The following is a 21990-nucleotide window of genomic DNA, read 5'->3' as shown; positions in this document are numbered from 1 at the left end:
TACCAGGATACAGCGAGAGAGTGACTGTCTACAAGCCCTGAAGGGGTCTCTCACCAGGAACTGAACCTTTAGACACCTTGATATCAGACTTCCCAGTCTCTGGATCTGTTGTTTAAGCCAACATAATCTGTTGTTATGGCAGGCTGAAATATGTATTTTAGTAAGCACTTAATTTATGTATTGAACTTATATATTTTGTTATTCAGTCACTCAGTCATGGCCAAGTCTTTGTGACCCCATGGACTGTAGCACGCCAGGCTTCCCTGTCCTTCACCATCTCCCAGAGTTTGTTCAAACTCATGTTCATTGGGTTGGTGATGCCAACCAACCATCTCATCTTCTGTCATCTCCTTCTCCTCCTGCTTTCAATCTTTCCCAGCATCAGGGTCTTTTCCAGTGAGTTGGCTCTTCGCATCAGGTGGCCAAAGTATTGGAGCTTCAGCTTCAGCATAAAGGACATAAGATGTCCCCCATTTTTTTTTTTAATGGCTGTACCCTGAGGCTTCCAAGGTTTTAGTTCATTGACCAGGGATTGAACCTAGCCCCTTGGCAGTGAAAGCCTGGAGTCCTAACTGTTGGACTGCCAAGGAATTCCTGAACTATTATTTTCAAAATGCTTGAAAGTGTTAGACACTCAGTCATGTCTGACTCTTTGCGACCCCATGGACTGCAACACTTAATTTTCATCTCCCTCACTGGACTGTGAGTCAAATGAGGGCAGGAGCCACCTGTGTCTTGTCCATTGCCATGTCCCTGGCACCTAGCTGGGAACATGAGGGAGGCAGATGCTAAAAACGAACAAACTTGTATAACGGCTGTGGAGGCACGTGACGTACATACTAGGGAGAAGGCAGATGACTAAGACGTTGCCTGTTTCCACAGGTGAATGGTGTCTTGAGGGTGATTCAACACTTTTGATTATTATAATGTCAATAATTATTTCTCGATGTCTCAGGAATTTTTAAGATTTTTGATTCTCAGAATGACTTGATAAGGTCGGTATTTTTTCTTTTACAAAGGAGGAAGCAGTCTGAGGAAATTTAAATGGCTTACCTGAAGACCCATTAGGTAGAGAATCTTGTCTTCAAACTCAAGTTCTGTGTCTCCAGCATTTCTGCAGTGCCCCACCTTTGAACATTTGTGTTATTCTTTCTTGTTGTGCATCAAGGACAAGCTTTTCTGATCTTCTTAACTAGAGAACTAGAGGAGAGAGAAATCATTTAATTTTTAGTAGAATTGTTACATGAAGAGATTTATATTTTAGGTGGTCACAGGAGCTTTGTCTTCAAAATACCTGCCAGGATGGTTTTATTCCTGAGTGAATGCAGAGCAGTCATGTGGAGAAGAAGCCAGGTGAGCCCTCCCCGCTGAGCTATTCTTATTGTCACCGTGGGTGGGCTTGTGGAACAGAGTGAGCTTGTGCTGAGGGAGGAGTAGGGTGGGCAGGCAGGCTGGCCATCTGAGGATGGTGTGGCTCTTCTCCTCCTGCACCTCTGAGGAGTGGCCTGGACTCTCTTCTATCATCAGAAATTAGCAGCAGAACCTGGAGGAGCTGTTCTGGAAGGCACAAGTCCACCCTTCCATGTCCTCACACTCATTAGAAGGGAATTGGCCATAGCGGGGGGGATGGCACTGAGTGACAGCCTGGCTTCTGGCTATGTGACCACTCCATCTGAAGGTTCCAGTAAGTCACTTACTAGGGGGTCCTCTGGGACTGGAGCCGAGGCAGTTGCTGGACATGAGAGGGAGGAAGCCAGTGGATAACATGCTTGTTTCCACATTCTGAGTTCCTCAATGGTCCCCTTGTGAAGAAGTAGAGAAGGAGACGTGTGCAATGCTGGTTTCCTAGCTCCTTATTCTAGAGCTTCACCCTCATGAAGTTCGATTTGCTGAGCAGGCAGTTTAAAGCAGTGGGATGGTAGAAAGGAGAATTCTGAGTTCTGAGCCCAGGCTTGCTGTTGTGTAGGTCCAAGTGTAGCATAGAACTGACTCCCTCAGAGAGGGTGCACATATGTTTTGGCAGAGAAATCACAGACTCAAAGCCGCCCAGCCCTCTCATTCTACAGATGAGATAGAGGCTCAGAGAGGTGATATGAATGAACCAAAATATCTGCTCTTTCTTTTGCCTTTAGCTTTGGCTTCCAGATCCATTCAGAATGTGTAGATCCAGGCTGAAGGGCACACCGATGTGTGTGCAATAATAAAATGTGCAATAAAAGGCAGTGTGGGCCTTTTCCTTGGTGTGGGATGAGCAGACACAGAGTGTAGGTTGGCTTGAGTGGCTCTGCAGCTTGAGTCACAGCAGTGGATGGGATGCCCTCCTCTCAGTTACTAGAGGGCTGGTCACAGGCATGTTGAATCACCCTTACTCCTGTGTAGTGGAAGAAGGAACCAATCAGAATTGCCCAGGGAGAATTTCCAAAATGCATGCGCAAACTCTGCTTGCCTCTCCTTGTCAAAAGTGCACCCAAAGGGAAAAAGATGTGGTGAACCTGGGTGCTGATAAGTACTTTGGTTGTGCATGTCCCTTCCTGACACCCATTGTGGTACTGCCAGACAACAGTAAGCATCTTGAGGGGGGGCCTTGTCTTAAGTATCTGAGGCACCAGGTGGAGTGTCTCATTCACTACATATTTGTTGAATGGAAAGATGAAGCAGATGGCATTGGAGAGATAAGGAAAACAAAACTCCTGGACAGAAAGGACTGGGCCCTGGGATGTGAAGAGGCTGGGAAGTTGCTTGGTCAATACGTGTTTATTGAGCCCGGCCATCTTCAGCTGTCTTGCCATCGACCCTCTTATCAGTATATATAAACACTGTTCTGCCCTTGACCTCAAGAGTTAAAATAATAAACAGCTTAATTAGTCCTCATTAATTCTACTTTGAATTTATTACAGATAAACATGGCCTTGAAAAGAATCACTCCCACGCTCAGCCCATGCATTTTATCCCAAGCCTCCCAAAGGTGCACGGATAGTAAAACAAATAAAACTGGCCTCCCACCTCCACCCTCCCATCAACAGCACATTTGCTATCGAGTCCAGGCAAATGGCCATTTGCAAGGTTGGATGAGTAGTTAAAGCCACACAGGCACAGTGTAATATGACAGCATTCTTCATGGTAATATCGTCCCTCTCCTCATTACATTTGAATATAGATTGCCAGCGTGCGATGCTTCCAACCTTGCTCTCTATGCGTGAGCTGAGGAGTTCTTCAGACAAGGTGAAACCCACATGTGCTTCCCAGGAATTATTAGCCTATTTGTAAGCCTAAACAAAATCACAGCTATTGTCTCTAAGAACTTAATTTGCCAAAGCTCTTTTCTTCCCATCCTTAATTATGTATATATTTATAGACTTGAGCCACCTGCCTGCTCAATGCTCATGTATAACCATATCTCTTATGTGGCAATTAATGGCTCAGGGCGCTTCCTTTATACTCTCTTTGCTTCAAACTCTACATTTAAATATCTGTACTCAGCTCGGCTTCTGAGTATTAAAACATTTTTCTCCACTTCCTTGAAAAGCTGCAAACAAACCTCTTAGCATTTTATCTGGACCAAACAGTAGTGGTGTTACACGAGAAACGAGAACTCTGTAAGTAAATCTATGTGTTCATATGACTAAAGTGCATTATAAAAAGAAGCAATAAATCCAGTTTTCTACATAAAAGGAATTAGGTTTTCCAGTTTACCTCTGCACTGGGATTAATAAAATGTGCAACAAATAGCTGATGGAATGATCCATTTGAAGTTTGTAAAGGCATCTTGGGAAGCTGGCAGGAGTAGCCTTTTTATTTTTTCAGAGAAAGGGTGCCTGTTAATTTTTTGATTCAGTCTTGCTCCTGAATGACTGTTTTAAAATGAGCTGAGAGACGGCTACCTGCCCATTTCTGCATGGCTGAGCAAATTCCCCCGTAAATCCAAGTTTCTCTTCATTTCCATCACTATACGTCTCCAAATTACAGAGAATTCATTCCTGAGCTGGAGAGGTGCCAGAAGTTTCTCATCTAGCTGTCTGTGGGCTGCCTTTTTCTTTCCCCTCTTTGAGGCTTTCTGATGCCTAGAGTGAGCTCAACTCAAAGGTTTCCAGCCTCACACTCGCCTCACATTCCCCCACAGTCACACCGAGCTCTGGGATTTGGAGGAATAACCGCGTGCCAGCATCCGATTCACAGGCTCCTTTTACCTGCAGGTGTTCCAGAAACTTCAAAATGCGTCTGGTAATGTATTTGCTCCTCTTAACATGCCACTTTGGCATGCATTATATGCAGCTGCTTATTATTTTTTAAAAAAATCTGTCTTCTGAATAACATGCATGCTAAAATGTTAAAGGGGGCTTGGAGGACAGTGTAAGCTTAATTAATGCTTAGGTGTGTGTGTGTCCTTGTTAATGTAGGCATGTTGACATAAATATGTATTATTTATGGACACATTTGTCTACAGACAGATTTCACTAAAGGGATCTCATTGAAAGCACTACTTTTTATGTACATCCAGGTTTTCTAATAAGATCTGTAAACATCTCACACAGCAGCAAGTAGAGGAAAAATACGTTTTTCATCCCTATGCAAACGGCATGTTTTAGGCACCTTTTTGAAAAACCCTCCTTTCTTTCTTAAAAAAAGGTGGTGTGTGTGTGTAAGTGCGTGTGTGTGAGAGGGGGCAGGGAGTGTTGGGTTTTTGAAGATTTGGAGAGAAGAGTTATCTTGCTGCTGCACGAAAATTTCTACCCCATGTTACCTGCCTTCTTAAAACTCAGTAATCACGGAGGGGAAGAGATGTGGTTCTGCTTCAGAGTAACCCCATGGGGATGCTGAGCTGCAGTGTTCAGCAGGCATTTTAGGTTTTCTAAATACTGGTGCTGGAATAATAAGTAGATGGGGTAAATTTCCTACTGCCGAGTCCTGCTCTGTTTCCTGGCTTGTAGAAATTGCATTCACACTGTACATTTAGGATGTGCATGTGTTTATTGAACTCTAGTAAAGCAGCATGAGAGTGTGGGCTCATAAATCACATCATTTCTTTGCCAGTACTAGGTGCTAGCTTCTAAAATTAAGAAATTATTAGCAATTAATAATACATTCAGCATCCCTTGTCTCATTGGGTGAGATTTACATCCTGGGGACTTGCTCTTCTAGTTATAGAGACAGATGATTTAAGGTTCAGACTTAATTGCTATTTCAAATCCTTTAGCTAGAAAGATGCTTGCAGTACTTTATTTAAAAGACTTGTTTTGAAAAATGTGTATGTATATTTCTCACTGTGGTGGTGAGCTAATTAGGACTGTAATGTGCTATGCATTTAAGATAAACAACTTGAGTATTGCTCACTTGTAGAATAAGATTTGCTTTCTTGTCTTCATATTGTAATAATTCTTTTACTTTGCATTCTGTTCTTGCTTTTTGAGAGATCAATAATTACTAATTGTTGTGAAGATGAGAATATAATGTAGCAACTCAGAATTCACAAACAAAAGTAGGTTGAATTAGCAGTTTTCTGAGAAATTAAATGAAGCAGATTTTCACAAGCGAGTTTCTAAGTGTACAGTAGGTATTGATATTTGTGAATGGAAACAAATAAAAACTTGTTAAGTATAACAGGTTAGGATAGTGTTAATGCCATCTTGTTGTAGTTACCTACCATATTTAAAATGAGGTAGTGTTAAACAGGTTAATTATTTTATATTGGTTATTAATTACTTTTACTTCATGATATTGATTATAGAACACATTAATTTTAATTGGCTTTGAATTTGAGATGACTGTAAACTTTAGTAAAATAGTTTACTGAATTAAATAACAGTGAAAAGGTATATTCTTGAAAATTAGTGTGAAAATCATTGTTACTTTGTAGTGTTTGAGATCTAATGTTTTATCACTTATAGATCTGCATACTTATGGAGGATTATATGTATTTCTAAAAATTTTGCATACATTTTAATACTTATTTTTATCAGCCATGTTCACTTCATAATTGCTCAAAACAGTACAGTAAAAATGCATTTCATTATGTACAAATGGTTCCTTGAAAGAGCATATTATATTAGAAGCCATTAAAAACCTGTGTTGCCTATTAATGTTATACTCGTGTATTGTTCTGTGTGTAATTGATTTTAAGTACTATTCATTTCCAATATTTAAATACATCTAATATCGTGTCCTGTTTGATGTAGAAATCTTGTCTCTGTGAATAACTTGATTAAGGTCTCAGATTGAATGTACAGGATGACTAAAGATTTAGTACTTTTTTTGGTACGTATTACAATAGGCATTAATGTAATATACAAATATTAAGCTATGTAAAAACATTCACTGCATTCAACCGCAATACAAAACCCTTTCATCTTACTTTTGAAGTTGGTTATTTTGTTTGAAGTCAGTTTCATAGGCATAAAAAGAGATTTTATTTTTCTGAGTTTGTGTGGCACTGTGTGGCAACAGGAAAGCATACAATGCCATTTTGTATGGGAATATTAAGTGTACCAAACAGAGGAAAGAACGCCACACTTGCTATCTGTCTCTAATTATGATTTCCTACTGGCTTTTAGATATATCATAGATCAGGTCTTTATTTTATAAAACAGATTTATCTTACCTGTAATACCTAAAGTGATTGGAAAACACTTCTCTCATACAATAATTTCTCTGTTGTATGACTGAGACTCTCATGAAACATTTCATTTTTTAAGGTTCACATATAGAAAAAAGCTATAAAAATATAATTTGTGGACTGACCATGCATCATGGCTGAAACATCCATCCTTTAAGTAAGCATTTATTGAGCATCCCTTTGCCAAATCATAACCTGGCATTGAATAAGTGAGTGGGTGTGGATGGGGAGGTCTTAAGAAAGAGGAGATGCTTTCCTGCTCTTTTGTTATTATTAATTGGAGAATATTTTGCCCTACCTAGTTTCAAAATGTTTCCATTCTTAGAGTCTGAAGTAGAGAGGAATGATCACAGTTGGGGTGATAGGGCAGACAAGCCAAGGAAACTGGAGAAGGTGAATTCTCAACCAAGATTTTAAGGCATTTATTAGCAGCAATTGAAAGAAAGGAGAGAAATAGGCATTTTGCATGAAGGAAAAGAAATCTGAGAGGAAGCAAATCATGTCAGGAGGAAGAAAAGATGATATTATATGGGGAAGAGGAACCACATTGGGAGTAACAGCAAGAGAAATTGAAAAAAAAATTACAGAGGTGGGTATGAAATATTTTAAATTACTCTTTACTAGCCTTAGTATGTCCTATGGAAAGTTCTTTGAGCCAGTAGACATTTCTTCTATTTTATTATGTCAACCTCTATAAAACAGCATTTCAAAATCTATGCAATAATGTTAATATTTCTTATTTACTGTAGGCCAGGTACTATGCTAATACTTTAAATGGAGGATCTCGTATAGTCTTCATTGACTAATTAAAATATTCATCCTATATATGAAGAAATTGAGGTACTGAGAAGTTCTATAACTTGTCTAAGATTATACAAGGTCAGAAATGGGTGAGCTGGGATCTGAACCTAGACTCTGGAGCCCAGTCTTCTAACCACTGCATTTCAAAGCCCCTTCACTTCATCTTAGCTCCAGATCCAGACTGGTGTGACCAGTTGCTGACTAGATGTGTCATTTAGGTCCTTTGGTAACAAATGCTGAGACAGAATTACTAAGTATAAGTATTTTACTGAAGGGTAAAGATAAAAGAGGAAGGAAGCAGAGTTGTGCAGGGAAAGTCTTCAGACCAAAGTGCAGACACAGCCTCACCCAATTCAGGGACGATCTCCAAAAGGAAGACTGCCTATTAGAGGAACCCCACATTGGACAGAAATGGCCAGGCTGAGTACCCCTAACCTGCTCAGCCACTGACTGGAGATTCCCAGGAAGGAAGGGCATGGCCGTGTCTCAAAAGTTGAGGCCATTCCTGAATGTTCTGTAGCTGGAGGTTGTTAGCTATCTGTGCTTCTTGCAACTGAACAGCAAGTTCTTTTTTGAAGGGTGATCTGTGATGTGCACCTCCTTGGCTGCCAAAGTGATATCTCTACAGAATATACTATTGAATACTCAGAGTGAGGCAAGCTAGATACAAAGGACAAAGAATTTAAGGAAGTGTTCACATTCAGGGTCATGCAAGTGCAGGTCATGGCCTAAGAGTGAGTGCCTCCTTAATTCTACACCCTATGTGCTTTGCTTGTTTCACCCTGGTCTTCCGAACCTCAAATTCAACACACTTAGAATTTTGCTCAGATCCTCCTCTCCAAAACACTCCTTTCCTTCAGGGAGATCCATGGGTCCTTCTTTTTTTTTTTTAATTTTTATTTTTTTTTTAATTTTAAAATCTTTAATTCTTACATGCTTTCCCAAACATGACCCCCCCCACCTCCCTCCCCATAACATCTCTCTGGGTCATCCCCTCCATGGGTCCTTCTATCGCTAGTGTCTTGTCTTCCTTCCAGTTCAGTCTCTCCACTGCCAGAGCATCATCTGAGTTAGATGCTACTCTTATTTATAATTCCAATGCTTAATACTGTTAATTGATTCTCTATAGCCTAGAGAATAAATCCCAAGCTTCTTGCTATGGCACAGAAAGACCCTGTATGGTCTGAGCTGATTTTGTGGACAGTGTGGACCCAGAGCTGGAGGAATTTCAGTACTCCAGCTAAGGAATAGCAGAAGTGTTGATTTGTATATATAGAAAGGTTGTATTTGATTTTGGGGTTGAAGGATGGGTAGGAATTTGTAGAGTTGAGAAGCTATTTCATTATGGAAGAGGCAGAATGAGGTGATTTGGGGGTGATTAGGGGAATGAACAACTTGGCTGGAATTTGGAAGATATATAGCGGTTAATGGGAAATAGGCCTGGAAAAATAATTCAGAATCAGTCAAAGAACTGTAGCCATGGAGCTTAAGTTTTTCCCTTGAAGATTTTAGAGCAGAAAAGTGACATGATGAAAATGATCTTGTATGAAGGTGGTTGTGGTCTTGGTGTCAACACTGCACTGGATGGAGAGTGGTCAGGAGTCAGGGAGATCGGTTAGAAGGGTCTTTTCCTATTCCAGGCAAGAGGAAGTGGATTCTTGAACTCAGTGTGTAAAGAATGGAAAAGATGTGGGAAAATATGAAGTAAAGGTGAACAGGACTCCAGGATTAATTAAAGGAAGGGGTTCAGGGAAGAGAGTACTCAAAGACAACTTAAAAGTTTAGATTGGGCTCCAGGAGGCTAGTGTATGGGAGCCAGAAATGAACAGGGGGAAGCTTTTGTTAAGGGACGACGACAAGGGTCCACTGGCTGTGTGCATAATGGACCATCTTATTGATTCCCCCAAATAAATGACATACAAATCTTTCATTTCTGTCTCATCTCAGGCACTACTTATTCCGCTTCTCAAGTTTTGACTAATATTTAATTCACTGTCTTAATTCCTTGAACAAAAGATTAAGGTATGGAAGACAGAAGTTGTGTTTATAGACACCAACCATTCTGGTAGAGCTTAGGTTCATTTTTCTAAATTCAACTGTGAAAATACCTGTTTTGGACCCACACAGTCTACAGCAGCCAGTTTGAGTGAATTATTATTATTATGCCTTTTTTTTTTTTTTTTAATTAAAGAAGGTGTCTTGGTTTCACATACACCTGATCCTGGCCAGTAGGACCAGCCTATCTCACTGACGGTTTTTGTTCATGGGGTAGATAGAAGAGCTAACTTTGTCTCATGAGATGCAGACATCTCCTAATAGAGAAGACCTGAGCCGCTGCCTCCCACAGGAACAGAGGTTATTGATTTAACATAAACAGAAAAAAAGACTAAATTTCTTTGCAAATAAAATTCACATAATATAGGATTATGATGCATAATTGAAAACCCAATTTTCAGTGAAAGGGAAATAATGGCAAAGACATAATGCTAAATAAGCTTTAGGTACAGAAATGATAGTAGGTTTTTTATGGATTTGCAGTGTAATGTGAGGAGCTCAAAGCAAATATTTAATTGCCCTTAAAACTGAACAACATAGTAAAATTTGCATATTCTTTCGGGCTTGCTTATTTTACTGTGTAGTGCAGGAAAATACTTGTGGTAATATTATATTATCATCTGTAGAGTACAAAAAAGTAAACTTTTAAGAACTGATCAAATTAACCTCCAAAGGCTACTAAGTGGCATATACAGACAGACTGGTGACTAACAAACAGTGATAATCGAAGATAAGCTCTGGTAACGTGTTGTTTGTTTTGTGATGATAGCATAGATCTGATGCCCTTTCAAAACTAGGGCTGCCAGACAGAGAAATAAGGATTTATGTACTCTGACCTCTAGAATGTAACTCTATATGAGTAGAAATCTTCTCAGTTCCAAACATAGATGTAGATATATATTTTCCTGATTGCATTAAACAAAAAGTAATAAGACTGCAGCATGAAAGGGAGGGGTCTATCTGTGTGGACTTGGGTAATTCTGTTCTGTACTCTCAACCTTCAGGGCGGCAGTCTGTACTGGGTAATATTTAGTCTTAATGACAGGCTAAATAGCTAAATGCTATTGGTACTACTCACTTTCCAGATGAGGAAACTATGACTAGAGAGGTTCAGTAACTTATCCAAAGTCACACAGCCCCCAAGTAGCAGGGAAGATTTGAACCCAGAGCCTGAACTCTCACACACTGCACTGGTTGTGATGAGTGTGAACAGAGCAGTGATTGGCTGGCTTTCCTACCTGGAAGCCTCTTCTCTAAGCTCCTCTCTTTCTTGCAGCTCTTCTTATTTCCCTTGGCTCCTTTCTGTATACATTAAAGAAGCATAGTTGTAAACTCAGGAACCAGCGCCAAACTTCATTTTCTGATGGACTGATAGTGAGTTGCTCATTGAGATAAAAACATGTTGCTGCCATAATCCTGTGATATATGTTGCTGTAGTGTGAGCATCCATCTGCTTATCCTCACCCAACTATGTCACTTTTCTTAAATGGGCTTTGTTGATATTTGGAATTGGGGGACCTTAATTCTGCCTTCAATTTTGGTCCACACTGGAAAATTTGAGCTCACTCTTAATGGGAGAGGGCCAATTGCCTCTATGTGATCACATGCATGGGGTTAAAAGTACATGAACATTCTAACCATGCAGAAGTCTGATGAAGGAAAGGTTAGGTGTGATACAGCCCCAGATAAGCTCGATTTATTGACATCAGTGACTCCGGGTTAGCCTCCTTATACTGACATATTTCATTCTGAAGACGTGGTGTAGTAAAATCAACACAAGCTTCGGAACCAGCCACGCCTGACTACAAATCGTCCCTCTGTCATGGGAGCAAGTCACGTTAACATCTTTGAGGAATGGGGATAATAGTTTGTATTGCCGTGAGGATAAAGTGGTGCAGGATCATTTCTGGCATAGAGTAGGTATTTAACAGATGTGTTTAGCTCATCAATAGGAGTAGACACATAAATGGTTATAAGTACCTAACTCAGGACTCAAAGTTCCTAAGTGCAAATCTGAGTTCTGTTATTTAGCAGCTGAGTGACATGGGATAAGTACTTAATTTCTCTTAGTTTTCTGGCCTCTAAAATGGGAATAATAAAAACACCTTCCTCTTAGAATTCGGAGGAGGGATGCATACCTTGATCTAAGTAAAACACTTAGAGCAGTGCCTCGCATGTAGGAAGCACTCCATGAGTGTTAAGCCCCCTCTTTATGAGCTTCAGTTCATTTCTACCTTGTTACCTCTCAGAGCGAGGAGCCTGGCCATTCCTTACTAAGTAAACTTAAGTTTCTTGGTATCTAAGACCTACAAATATGTATTTTAAACCAGTGTTCACTGAATCACAGATATCACATGCACCTAATCAGCCTAATGGTTTCTTATACAGTCCACACCCATTGCTGGTGAAGGTCACATCCTGATTGTGGGGGAAATAATAGATTAGTACAGCCACCTTGAGATGCCAATCTGTAATATCATCAACATTTTAAAGGCACCTCTGTTTTTGCCTATCAGTGTTACTTCTAAGAATTTTCCTACAGATGGTCTCATATCATTGAGCAAAGGCATGTGGTAGAGTCATTGTTTTCAGCATTGTTTGTGATATTAAAAACCTATAAACAACTAAATATATATCCAGAGGAAAAGTTTAAATAATTGATGATATTTCCATGTAATGGAATACCGCAGAGGAGATTTAAAAACTGTTAGAGCCATGTAAGTTGATAGGAAAAGCTGTACAAACATACTTTTAGGAGGGGGAAAAACACTTTTCAGAGGAAACCCTACCATAAGAATGATACTGTTTGTGTTAAAAATAGGTTCAGTTCAGTTCAATCGCTCAGTTGTGTCTGACTCTTTTTGACCCCATGAATTGCAGCACGCCAGGCCTCCCTGTCCATCACCAACTCCCAGAGTTCACCCAAACCCATGTCCATCAAGTATACAGTAAAAAAAAAAAAAATTTAACTGTGCTCAAATGAGGTTAAGAGAGGTCTGTTCTTTCCCCTTAGCTTCTGGGATATAATTTCTAAGCTCTTGGAATGTGATGCCTCATAGGTGTATCTTTGTTTGCCTTGGCTTTGGGTCACACAGAATAGTCCAACAATGTGATTTTGAGTAAATGCAGGTGACATCAAATAGCTGCAGAATGGAGGCTGGCCACCTTAGGTATTACCACTATGCTTTAGGATAAGGGCTTTGGTATCAGCAGTGCTTGTCAACATCCAAAGGCCGAGGATCAGGGACTGAGATCAACTCTGTGACTAGTCACTCACACCTGCATGATGGGAGCCCCTGAAAACTCTTATCTCAGAGATGCATGAATCAACCAGCTATCTGGATTGGTTTTAAAATATACAGGGGAAAACTCTTAATGGGTACATAGATAAAAAATATTGATAATTGATGAAAGTGAGTGATGGATGCATGGAGGTTCATTATTTAACTTTATTGTTGTGACTACTTAAAATTTTCTATAATAATAAAACTTTTAAAAATAAACAACATTCTATTAAAAAATAATCACCTGGAATGTCTGATTTAAAGCCAGATTTCTGGGATTCCCACTCAAAATTACTAAATCCAAATCTCAAGTGTGATCCCAGGCATATGAGATTCTAAGATGTTCAGTTCAGTTCAGTCGCTCAGTCGTGTCTGACTCTTTGCCACCCCATGAATCGCAGCATGCCAGGTTTCCCTGTCCATTACCAACTCCCGGAGTTCACTCAAACTCACGTCCATCGAGTCAGTGATGCCATCCAGCCATCTCATCCTCTGTCGTCCCCTTCTCCTCCTGTCCCCAATCCCTCCCAGCATCAGAGTCTTTTCCAATGAGTTAACTCTTCACATGAGGTGGCCAAAGTACTGGGGTTTCAGCTTTAGCATCATTCCTTCCTAAGAACACTCAGGGCTAATCTCCTTTAGAATGTGCTGGTTGGATCTCCTTGCAGTCCAAGGGACTCTCAGGAGTCTTCTCTAACACCACAGTTCAAAAGCATCAATTCTTCGGCGCTCAGCCGTCTTCACAGTCCAACTCTCACATCCATACATGACCACAGGAAAAACCATAGCCTTGGCTAGACAGATGTTTGTTGGCAAAGTAATGTCTCTGCTTTTGAATATACTATCTAGGTTGGTCATAACTTTTCTTCCAAGGAGTAAGCGTCTTTTAATTTCATGGCTGCAGTCACCATCTGCAGTGATTTTGGAGCCCCCCAAAATAAAGTCTGACACTGTTTCCACTGTTTCCCCATCTATTTCCATGAAGTGATGGGACCAGATGCCATGATCTTCGTTTTCTGAATGTTGAGCTTTAAGCCAACTTTTTCACTCTCCTCTTTCATTTTCATCAAGAGGCTTTTGAGTTCCTCTTCACTTTCTGCCATAAGGGTGGTGTCATCTGCATATCTGAGGTTATTGATATTTCTCCCGGAAATCTTGATTCCAGCTTGTGCTTCTTCCAGTCCAGCGTTTCTCATGATGTACCCTGCATATAAGTTGAATAAGCAGGGTGACAATATACAGCCTTGACGTACTCCTTTTCCTATTTGGAACCAGTCTGTTGTTCCATGTCCAGTTCTAACTGTTGCTTCCTGACCTGCATACAGATTTCTCAAGAGGCAGGTCAGGTGGTCTGGTATTCCCATCTCTTTCAGAAATTTCCACAGTTTATTGTGATCCACACAGTCAAAGGCTTTGGCATAGTCAATAAAGCAAAAATAGATATTTTTCTGGAACTCTCTTGCTTTTTCCATGATCCAGCAGATGTTGGCAATTTGATCTCTGGTTCCTCTGTCTTTTCTAAAACCAGCTTGTACATCAGGAAGTTCATGGTTCACGTACTGCTGAAGCCTGGCCTGGAAAATATTGAACATTGCTTTACTAGCATGGGAGATGAGTGCAATTGTGTGGTAGTTTGAGCATTCTTTGGCATTGCCTTTCTTTGGAATTGGAATGAAAACTGACCTTTTCCAGTCCTGTGGCCACTGCTGAGTTTTCCCAATTTGCTGGCGTATTGAGTGCATCACTTTCACAGCATCATCTTTCAGGATTTGAAATAGCTCAACTGGAATTCCATCACCTCCACTAGCTTTGTTTGTAGTGATGCTTTCTAAGGCCCACTTGACTTTACATTCCAGGACGTCTGGCTATAGGTGAGTGATCACACCATTGTGATTTATATACATATTCATGCGCTTATTTAATCATAGAAGAAATTTCAGAATATATATGAGTAACTGTCAGTAGCGTTTGCCAGTGAGAAGTAGAAATGTGCATTGAGTGAACATCTTTACCTTTCACTGTATGTGTACTATTTGAATTAACATAGGTGTGTATTGCTTTTGCAATTTAAAAAATAGTCAAGACATACTCCTTTCTTTCCCCTGCCACTAGATATTAGTCTTTAAAAAGAGTAGTCCTTCATGCAAGTATAATCCTAAGCTTTGGTATAATATTTTTGAATTATTGAGCCAAATATCATCCTAAATTAAAATAGTATATGTATCAACTCACTGCCAAAGCTCCAATTTGCTCCCAGGGAGCAGAATACAAAATTGCTAAGGCGATTTCCTAACATCAAGTCACAGGAGAGCCTTAAGTCCTGTGGCAAAAATTCCTGTTATTTGAAAGTTCATGCACTTAGAGAGTAAACATTAAATCAAAGAGCATTAGATGGGAGAAGGGAATGTTGAGTCAATAACATTTCCTCAGGACTTGTTAAATTGAATGCTAAACATGGGGAAACGTTACACTTGGGATTTTTTTTTTTTTTTTGCATTAAGGTTTTTCTGTATTTCTAAAGCTTCTTGCTCAGTCTTTGCAAAATGCTATATAAAAGTTCCACTGCTTTTGGGTTTCGAGGGCAGAAATAATTTGCATGCAGGGGTTAATGAAGATTCCTTGCTCTTTGTACTTTTAAAAGTGCTGGCACATACATTGTTTCCTTTGATACTCACAAATGAGGTATTAAGACAAGTACTATAAAGCTCATTTTCTACATGAGGATATGAGGTTTGGAGAGGTTAAGTGAGAAGCTGAAGCCAGTCAGTGGGGACCTGAACACACAAGGACCCTTGGTTGTATCTTGGGTATCCTTGCTACTACCGGCAAGAACAGAGCTGTGAAGCAGAATCACTCCTACGGTTGTGAAGTTGGTTTAGTGTTTTTGTGAAATCACTGCTCTTCTGGCTCTGGAAGACCTAGGAACGCCCAGTTGAACTCCACCCCCCACATTGTGAATTATAAATGTGCTCATTTGAATGATTAAGGGACATCTAATTAAATCCAGATGGATCCAGGTTCCCATTTTGACTCTATCCCTTACTAGCTATACTAGCTATTGTTCCCTCATCTATCAAAATAGGAATAATGATAGTATTAATCTTCCAGGGCTGCTATTAAGAGTTTAAATAAAATAATGTATGATGAGTGCCTGACAGAGTGCATGAAGCATAGCAAAGGGTCAATACATACAACTACAATAATAATTATTAATAATATTATAAATAAGTCAGAGTCCTGGTCAGTGCAGCAGGCATGGCTCTGATAAAGGCACAACTTTTGCCCACCAGGAGGTGACTGCAGGAGCTACATCCCAGAGTGGGCACTGATCAGTTTCTTTCCTTTTGAAAGAGATCTTCTTGAAACTGCAAAGAACTAAGCAAGAGCAAAAAATTGCCTAAAACTTCACTGAGCCTCAGTGCTCAAGAAGGGGCTTGATCTAAAGAGGGTACCCCTAGATTGAAACAGAGTCCATCAGTTTATGATCCACAGTGAGATAAGGCAGGTAAAAGACCTAGTCAGCCAGGGCTTTAACAAAAGGATAGTCACTTCCCCTAAAAGAGCATTCTTGCCCTGAGATTTTGTCTTCAGTCTTTTAAATTTCAACTTCTTAAATCAGATTTTAGGGGAAATTCGGAAAGCTGGAACTCAGAATCCGCACAATGAATGATAAAGGAATCTATTTGCTGTTTAGCTTAAAAGTACTTTACTAAATCTTCTTTTGAATTTTTAAAACTTATTTTTCTTTATTATGCAATAAATTTATACTTACTGCAGAAACTATGCAGAATCAAAGCATAAGGAGAAAAAGTCCTTAGAAGCATTATTCATATTTATTTTGGTATATAGTTATTGAAACTTTTATAAATAAGTATATTTATTTTTATAAAAACTGTAGAGCACTAAAGAAATAATTTATGGCCTTTCAAATCCTAACAGAATATTCACATATTTCCATGTCTGTATGTGTTTTTCTATAGCTTCATTTTCAATGGTTGCATAGTATTCTTTTGGGTATTTCATTATTTAGCTAATATTTAGATATTTCATTATTTAGCCAATCTTCTAATGTTGAATACTTAGGTGTTTTCCTTCCTACAAGAAAAATTTTCTTGAAAAACCATTATATAAATCTTTAATTATTATTAAAAAAATAAATTCCTTTAAGTGAAGTTTCTAGGTTTAAGTGTAAATGCATATTTGAGGCTTTGGTATCAAATTATCTGCCAGATAAATTTTATCATATTAGTACAAGAGAGGATCTAGATCAATAACTATTAAATAAATATAACTTCTATTCATTTATTGTAAAATAATACAATAATGATTAAGGACCATCTAATAAAATCCAGATGGATCCAGGTTCCCATTTTGACTCTACCCCTTACTAGCTACTTCATAGCTATTATTCCCTTCACACTAGCCTGTATTGTTGTTCCAATAATAAGATTACTTTCTATTAATACCAATATCTCATTTTGGTTTTATACTCCAAACATAATATATCCAAAAATTAGTGTGCTAATGGTACTTGAGAGATTGGTTATGATATCAGTATAATATCATTAGCTTTTGAAAGAAATGTTATAACAGAAAATGTTGAAATAATTTGGAGGAAAACTTACTACAAGCAAACTTACACTGGAGCTAATTAATTCCACCCACATATCCTTGTTAAGGTGTGAGAATAAGACAATCAAGGGTGTATAAACCCTTCCACTGTGATTATCATCCCTCAGTGTTCTCTAGGGCTGAATGTAACCCTGCCTGATCTTTTCTGTACTATGCTAGGATTCACAGCAGAAATGTGAAGACTAGAAACTTTTCAGTAGGAATTATTCTTGACGACACCAGCCTTGCTGTCAGAGTAATTCCTGCTGGAAAGAAAGCATCTGCGTTAATGGTCTAATAAACTGAGTTAGTGTTTCAGCTTGGCAAAGGATTAATTAGGGGAAGAGAAACTAACGTTTATTTCGGTTCTTTATTTGACAGCCCCTTTATTATTACATTATTGCAATTAATATTCCCTATAAATGTATGAGGTAGGCATTACCAGGGGCATTTTACAATGAAGGAACTGAAATTCAGTTAATAAAGTGTCTTGCCTAAGGCTACAGAGCTGGTGAACTGCAAAGGTGGAATTTGAGCCTAGATTCCCTGCTTCTGGAGCCTGTGTTCTTTATACCGCTCCTTCTCACCAACTACACAGCATGGCCTGACTGTTCCTCTTCTAGAATATTCATTGTAAGCATGAATACACTTTTGAACAACCAAACTGCAGTTTCCCTCTTAAAAATCAGTGTGTTAGGCAGACTTAGAGACTCAGTCCACTTATAAATGCTGTGTCAGTTAAGGTAATTTTGTAGGCCAGAAACAGGAAGTTCACTATCTTGTCTAACAAGATATCCTGGGACAGAGGGGCTCTGGGTTTTTTCAGAGGCTCAGTAATTATGTTCAGTGGGAGAAGAGAAGACTGTTGCTTTCTAGAAAATTTTGTTTTTATATAATCACCATCTACAAATGAACATACTTTTTCAGTGTGGTCCCCCAAATCCTTCTCATGTCTATCACTTTTCTCTAATAGGATTTGGTATTTTTATTCTTTACCCAAATATTTAACTATTCTAACTCTTCTGCACCTTCTTGAGACAGCTTCTAAGAATGAGGAGAAAGTAAAATTTTACTGGAAATTTTAAACAGTGCCTGTGTACTAGACTTAGCCCAAATTTTTTGCTTAAAAAAATCAGCATTATCTTATTGAGAAGCATTAGGTAAAAGAAACCTGTATTTTCTATCATGAATGAATACTTTGATTATGTCACTGCGGAAAGGGCAAGTGTTTTTTTTTTTTTTAATATTCAGGCTTAAATTAGCACAATTGAAACAGAAATTGAAGTAATGGGATGTCCATCAATTGCCAAAATAACTAGTTCAATAAAATAATTTGTTGATTCAAGGGGGAAAGGTAGTTTAATAATGTTTAAATTAATTTGACTTAATTCAGTTCAATGAATTATCAAGAAAAAAGTCTTACAACCTGGTAGAGGAGTACATTCAGTTCAATTCAGTTCAGTTGCTCAGTCATGTCCGACTCTGTGACCCCATGGACTGCAGCATACCAGGCCTCCCTGTCCATCACCAACTCCCAGAGTTTACTCAAACTCATGTCCATTGAGTCAGTGATACCATCCAACCTTCTCATCCTCTGTCATCCCCTTCTCCTCCTGCCTTCAATCTTTCCCAGCATCAGGGTCTTTTCAAATGAGTCAGTTCTTTGCATCAGGTGGCCAAAGTATTGGAGTTTCAGCTTCAGCGTCAGTCCTTCCAATGAATATTCAGGACTGATTTCCTTTAGGATGGACTGGTTGGATCTCCTTGCTGTCCAAGGGACTCTCAAGAGAGGAGTACATTACCAATACAGAAAAAGCATCTACGGTAAACCACTACATGAGATACAGCAAAGGTATATAATAATTTTAACAACAGTAATGATTAATGTATTGAGCACTTACTGTGTTCTAGCATATGCTTTTATTATACTTTACATGTATTAATTCATTTAATTCTCAAAACAAACATACAAGAGAAAATTTTTTTTTTACTATCCCCATTTACAAATGAAAAAACAGAGGTAATAGGGAAGGATAAGAGTCTCACGGAGATGCAATTAATTCTGCCCAATGAGGTGTGGGATTCATTTTTTTGGGGAAAGATATGGAGAAAAGGTGACCTTCCAACTAAGGCTGAGGGAAGAGGTCTAGATAAAAAGGCCCTGTTGCTGTTGTTTGTGGCTCAATCGTGTCTGACTCTTTGCAGCCCCATGGACTGTAGCCTGCTAGGCTCCTCTGTCCATGGGATTTCCCAGGCAAGAATACTGGCGTGAATTGCCATTTCCTTCTCCAGGGAGTTTTCTCGGACCACGGATTGAACTTGTGTCTCTTGCATTGGCAGGAAGGTTTTTTACCTCTGAGCCCCCATGGAAGCCCACTTTAGAATACTACTCACTGGTAGAAAGCAACGAACTGTTGACATACACAATTTGATTCATCTCTAGAGAATTATGCTGAGTGAAAAAAACTAATATCAAACGTGTACACACTATATGATTCCACTTATATAGTGTTATTTTTTAATAACCTTTTAATTTTGTATTGGAGTATTGCCAGTTAACAATGTTATGATAGTTTCAAGTGAACAGTGAAGGGTTTCAGCCATACATATACATGTATCCATTCTCCCCCGACTCCTCTCCCATTCAGGCTGCTATGTACCCTACCACATCGAAGAGAGTTCCATGTGCTTATATAGCATTCTTAAAATGACAAAATCATAGAGTTGGAGACCAGAAGTTAGAGATACAAAAGAATCAAAGAAGCTGGTGGTTATCAGAAGTTAGAGAATAGGGAAGAAGGTGGGTGTAGTTATAAAACGGTAGCATGTGGGATCCCTATATTGAACGTGTGGTATTTTATCTGTGGTGGCAATTACTCAAACATGTACATGGGTTAAAATTACAAAGAACTAAATTACACACATACACACAGTGCATGTGAAATATAATTAAGGAAGATAGATTGTATCAGTGTCGGTTTCCCTACTGTGATATTTAGTTATGCAAGATGTTATCTTTGGAAAAACTAGATAAAGAGTATACAAGATCTCTCTGTATTGTTTCTTACAACTGCATGTGAATCTACAATTATCTAATAATAAAAAAGTTAAAAGAATAAGGAAAATGGAAAGATACTGTATGAAGTTGTTGGAAGGGTGGTTTGGTTCTTATAAGCGTGTATTCTCAGAGTTGGTGGGTAGGGCTGGTACCAGGTCTATCCATGATCAGTGTTTGAGGACCACGGGAAGATCAGGAGACTTGGCTGAAAGGTGGAAGGTATGCAGTAGATATGTCATCGTGGAAGATCTGGGAGGAAGAGAATGGAGTGAAGTGGAGGTCAACTGTGAGAAACCAAAGTGCAAGCGGGTGAAATGAGATGATTCTGCAGCTGAGTCTAGAGCTGAGAAGAGCCTGCAGTGATCTTCCTTTTCATAAGGCCTGGAACTGGCAGGGCCCCTCCTTCCGAGAGACAGAGCGAGACCTGACACAGACCATTTGTCGGACTTAGTCCCAGGCTTCGACCCATTCTTTCACTAAACTGTCCAGTTGGAAGGCATTGATCGAAGTGATCAAATGTCTGGGTTCATATGGGCATAACATAAACACATGACCTTTTTAGGAAAAAGAAAAAAATGTATTTTTTCTTACATGAATGTTCTGATTTCCCCAGGTGACCTGCATAATTCCTACAAATGTAGCTAAAAAGTTAAATTCCTAAAGGATAGTCAGAAACATCAAATAAGGACCTTTTAAAATTATATTAATAATTAACACTGACACCTAGCAACCTTAATTTCAATTTTTTCTAGTGTGTTTCTGAATGCTTCAGCAGTATCATCTTTATAGCTCATCAATCCATCAGTTTTGCTATTGTAACATTCATGAAAAAGAATACTCCTGGAATAAATGGGTGATTACAGGTGTAAGGTAGGGAAAATACATGGTGCATCTGTAGTACCAGATATTATGCAGTTCTCTTCCTGATCCCAAGCTATATTACAAAGTTACAGTATTCACAACAGTATGGTAATAACATAAAAACAGACACATAGATCAGTGAAACAGAATAGAGAGCCCAGAGATAAACTCATGCATATATGGTCAGTTAATTTGCAATAAGTATGCTAAGACTACACAATGGGGAAAGAATAAACTCTTCAATAAGTGGTTTTGGGAAAACTGAATATTCACATGCCATGGTATTGGACTCCTATTACACCATACACAAAATCTGCTCAAAACGGATTAAAGACTTGAATGTAAGACCTGATACCATGAAATTCCTAGAAGAAAAACTAAGATAAGTTTTTTGATATCACTAGACCACTCAGGTTTGACCTAAATCAAAACTCTTATAATTATACAAAGTGACTTCACTCAGTCGTGTCTGACTCTTTGCAACCCCATGGACTGTAGCCTACCAGGCTCCTCCATCCATGGGATTTTCCAGGCAAGAATACTGGAGTGGGTCACCATTTCCTTCTCCAGGAGAGCTTCCCAACCCAGGGATTGAACCCAGGTCTCCTACATTGTAGGCAGATGCTTTACCATCTGAGCCACCAGGGAAGTCTATTGGTAGGTAAGGGATTAGATCTGATGAATGCCTGAAGAACTGTGGATAAAGGTTT

At 39.1% G+C, this 21990-nt stretch overlaps 1 protein-coding gene across 1 annotated transcript in view; it reads left to right on the top strand.

The window, feature by feature from the left end:
• IQCJ (IQ motif containing J) overlaps positions 4111–21990 on the top strand; it is a 209760-nt gene continuing 191880 nt past the window's right edge. The window contains 1 exon segment of the mRNA XM_018050356.1: positions 4111–4221. Within this exon segment, the coding sequence (XP_017905845.1) occupies positions 4213–4221 (9 nt within the window). The 5' untranslated portion in view covers positions 4111–4212.

This window comes from Capra hircus, chromosome 1 (genome assembly GCF_001704415.2).
Source record: "Capra hircus breed San Clemente chromosome 1, ASM170441v1, whole genome shotgun sequence".
NCBI classification, from domain to species: Eukaryota; Metazoa; Chordata; class Mammalia; order Artiodactyla; family Bovidae; genus Capra; species Capra hircus.
Note: the sequence above shows the minus strand (reverse complement) of the source record. Positions and strands in the feature narration are given on the sequence as shown.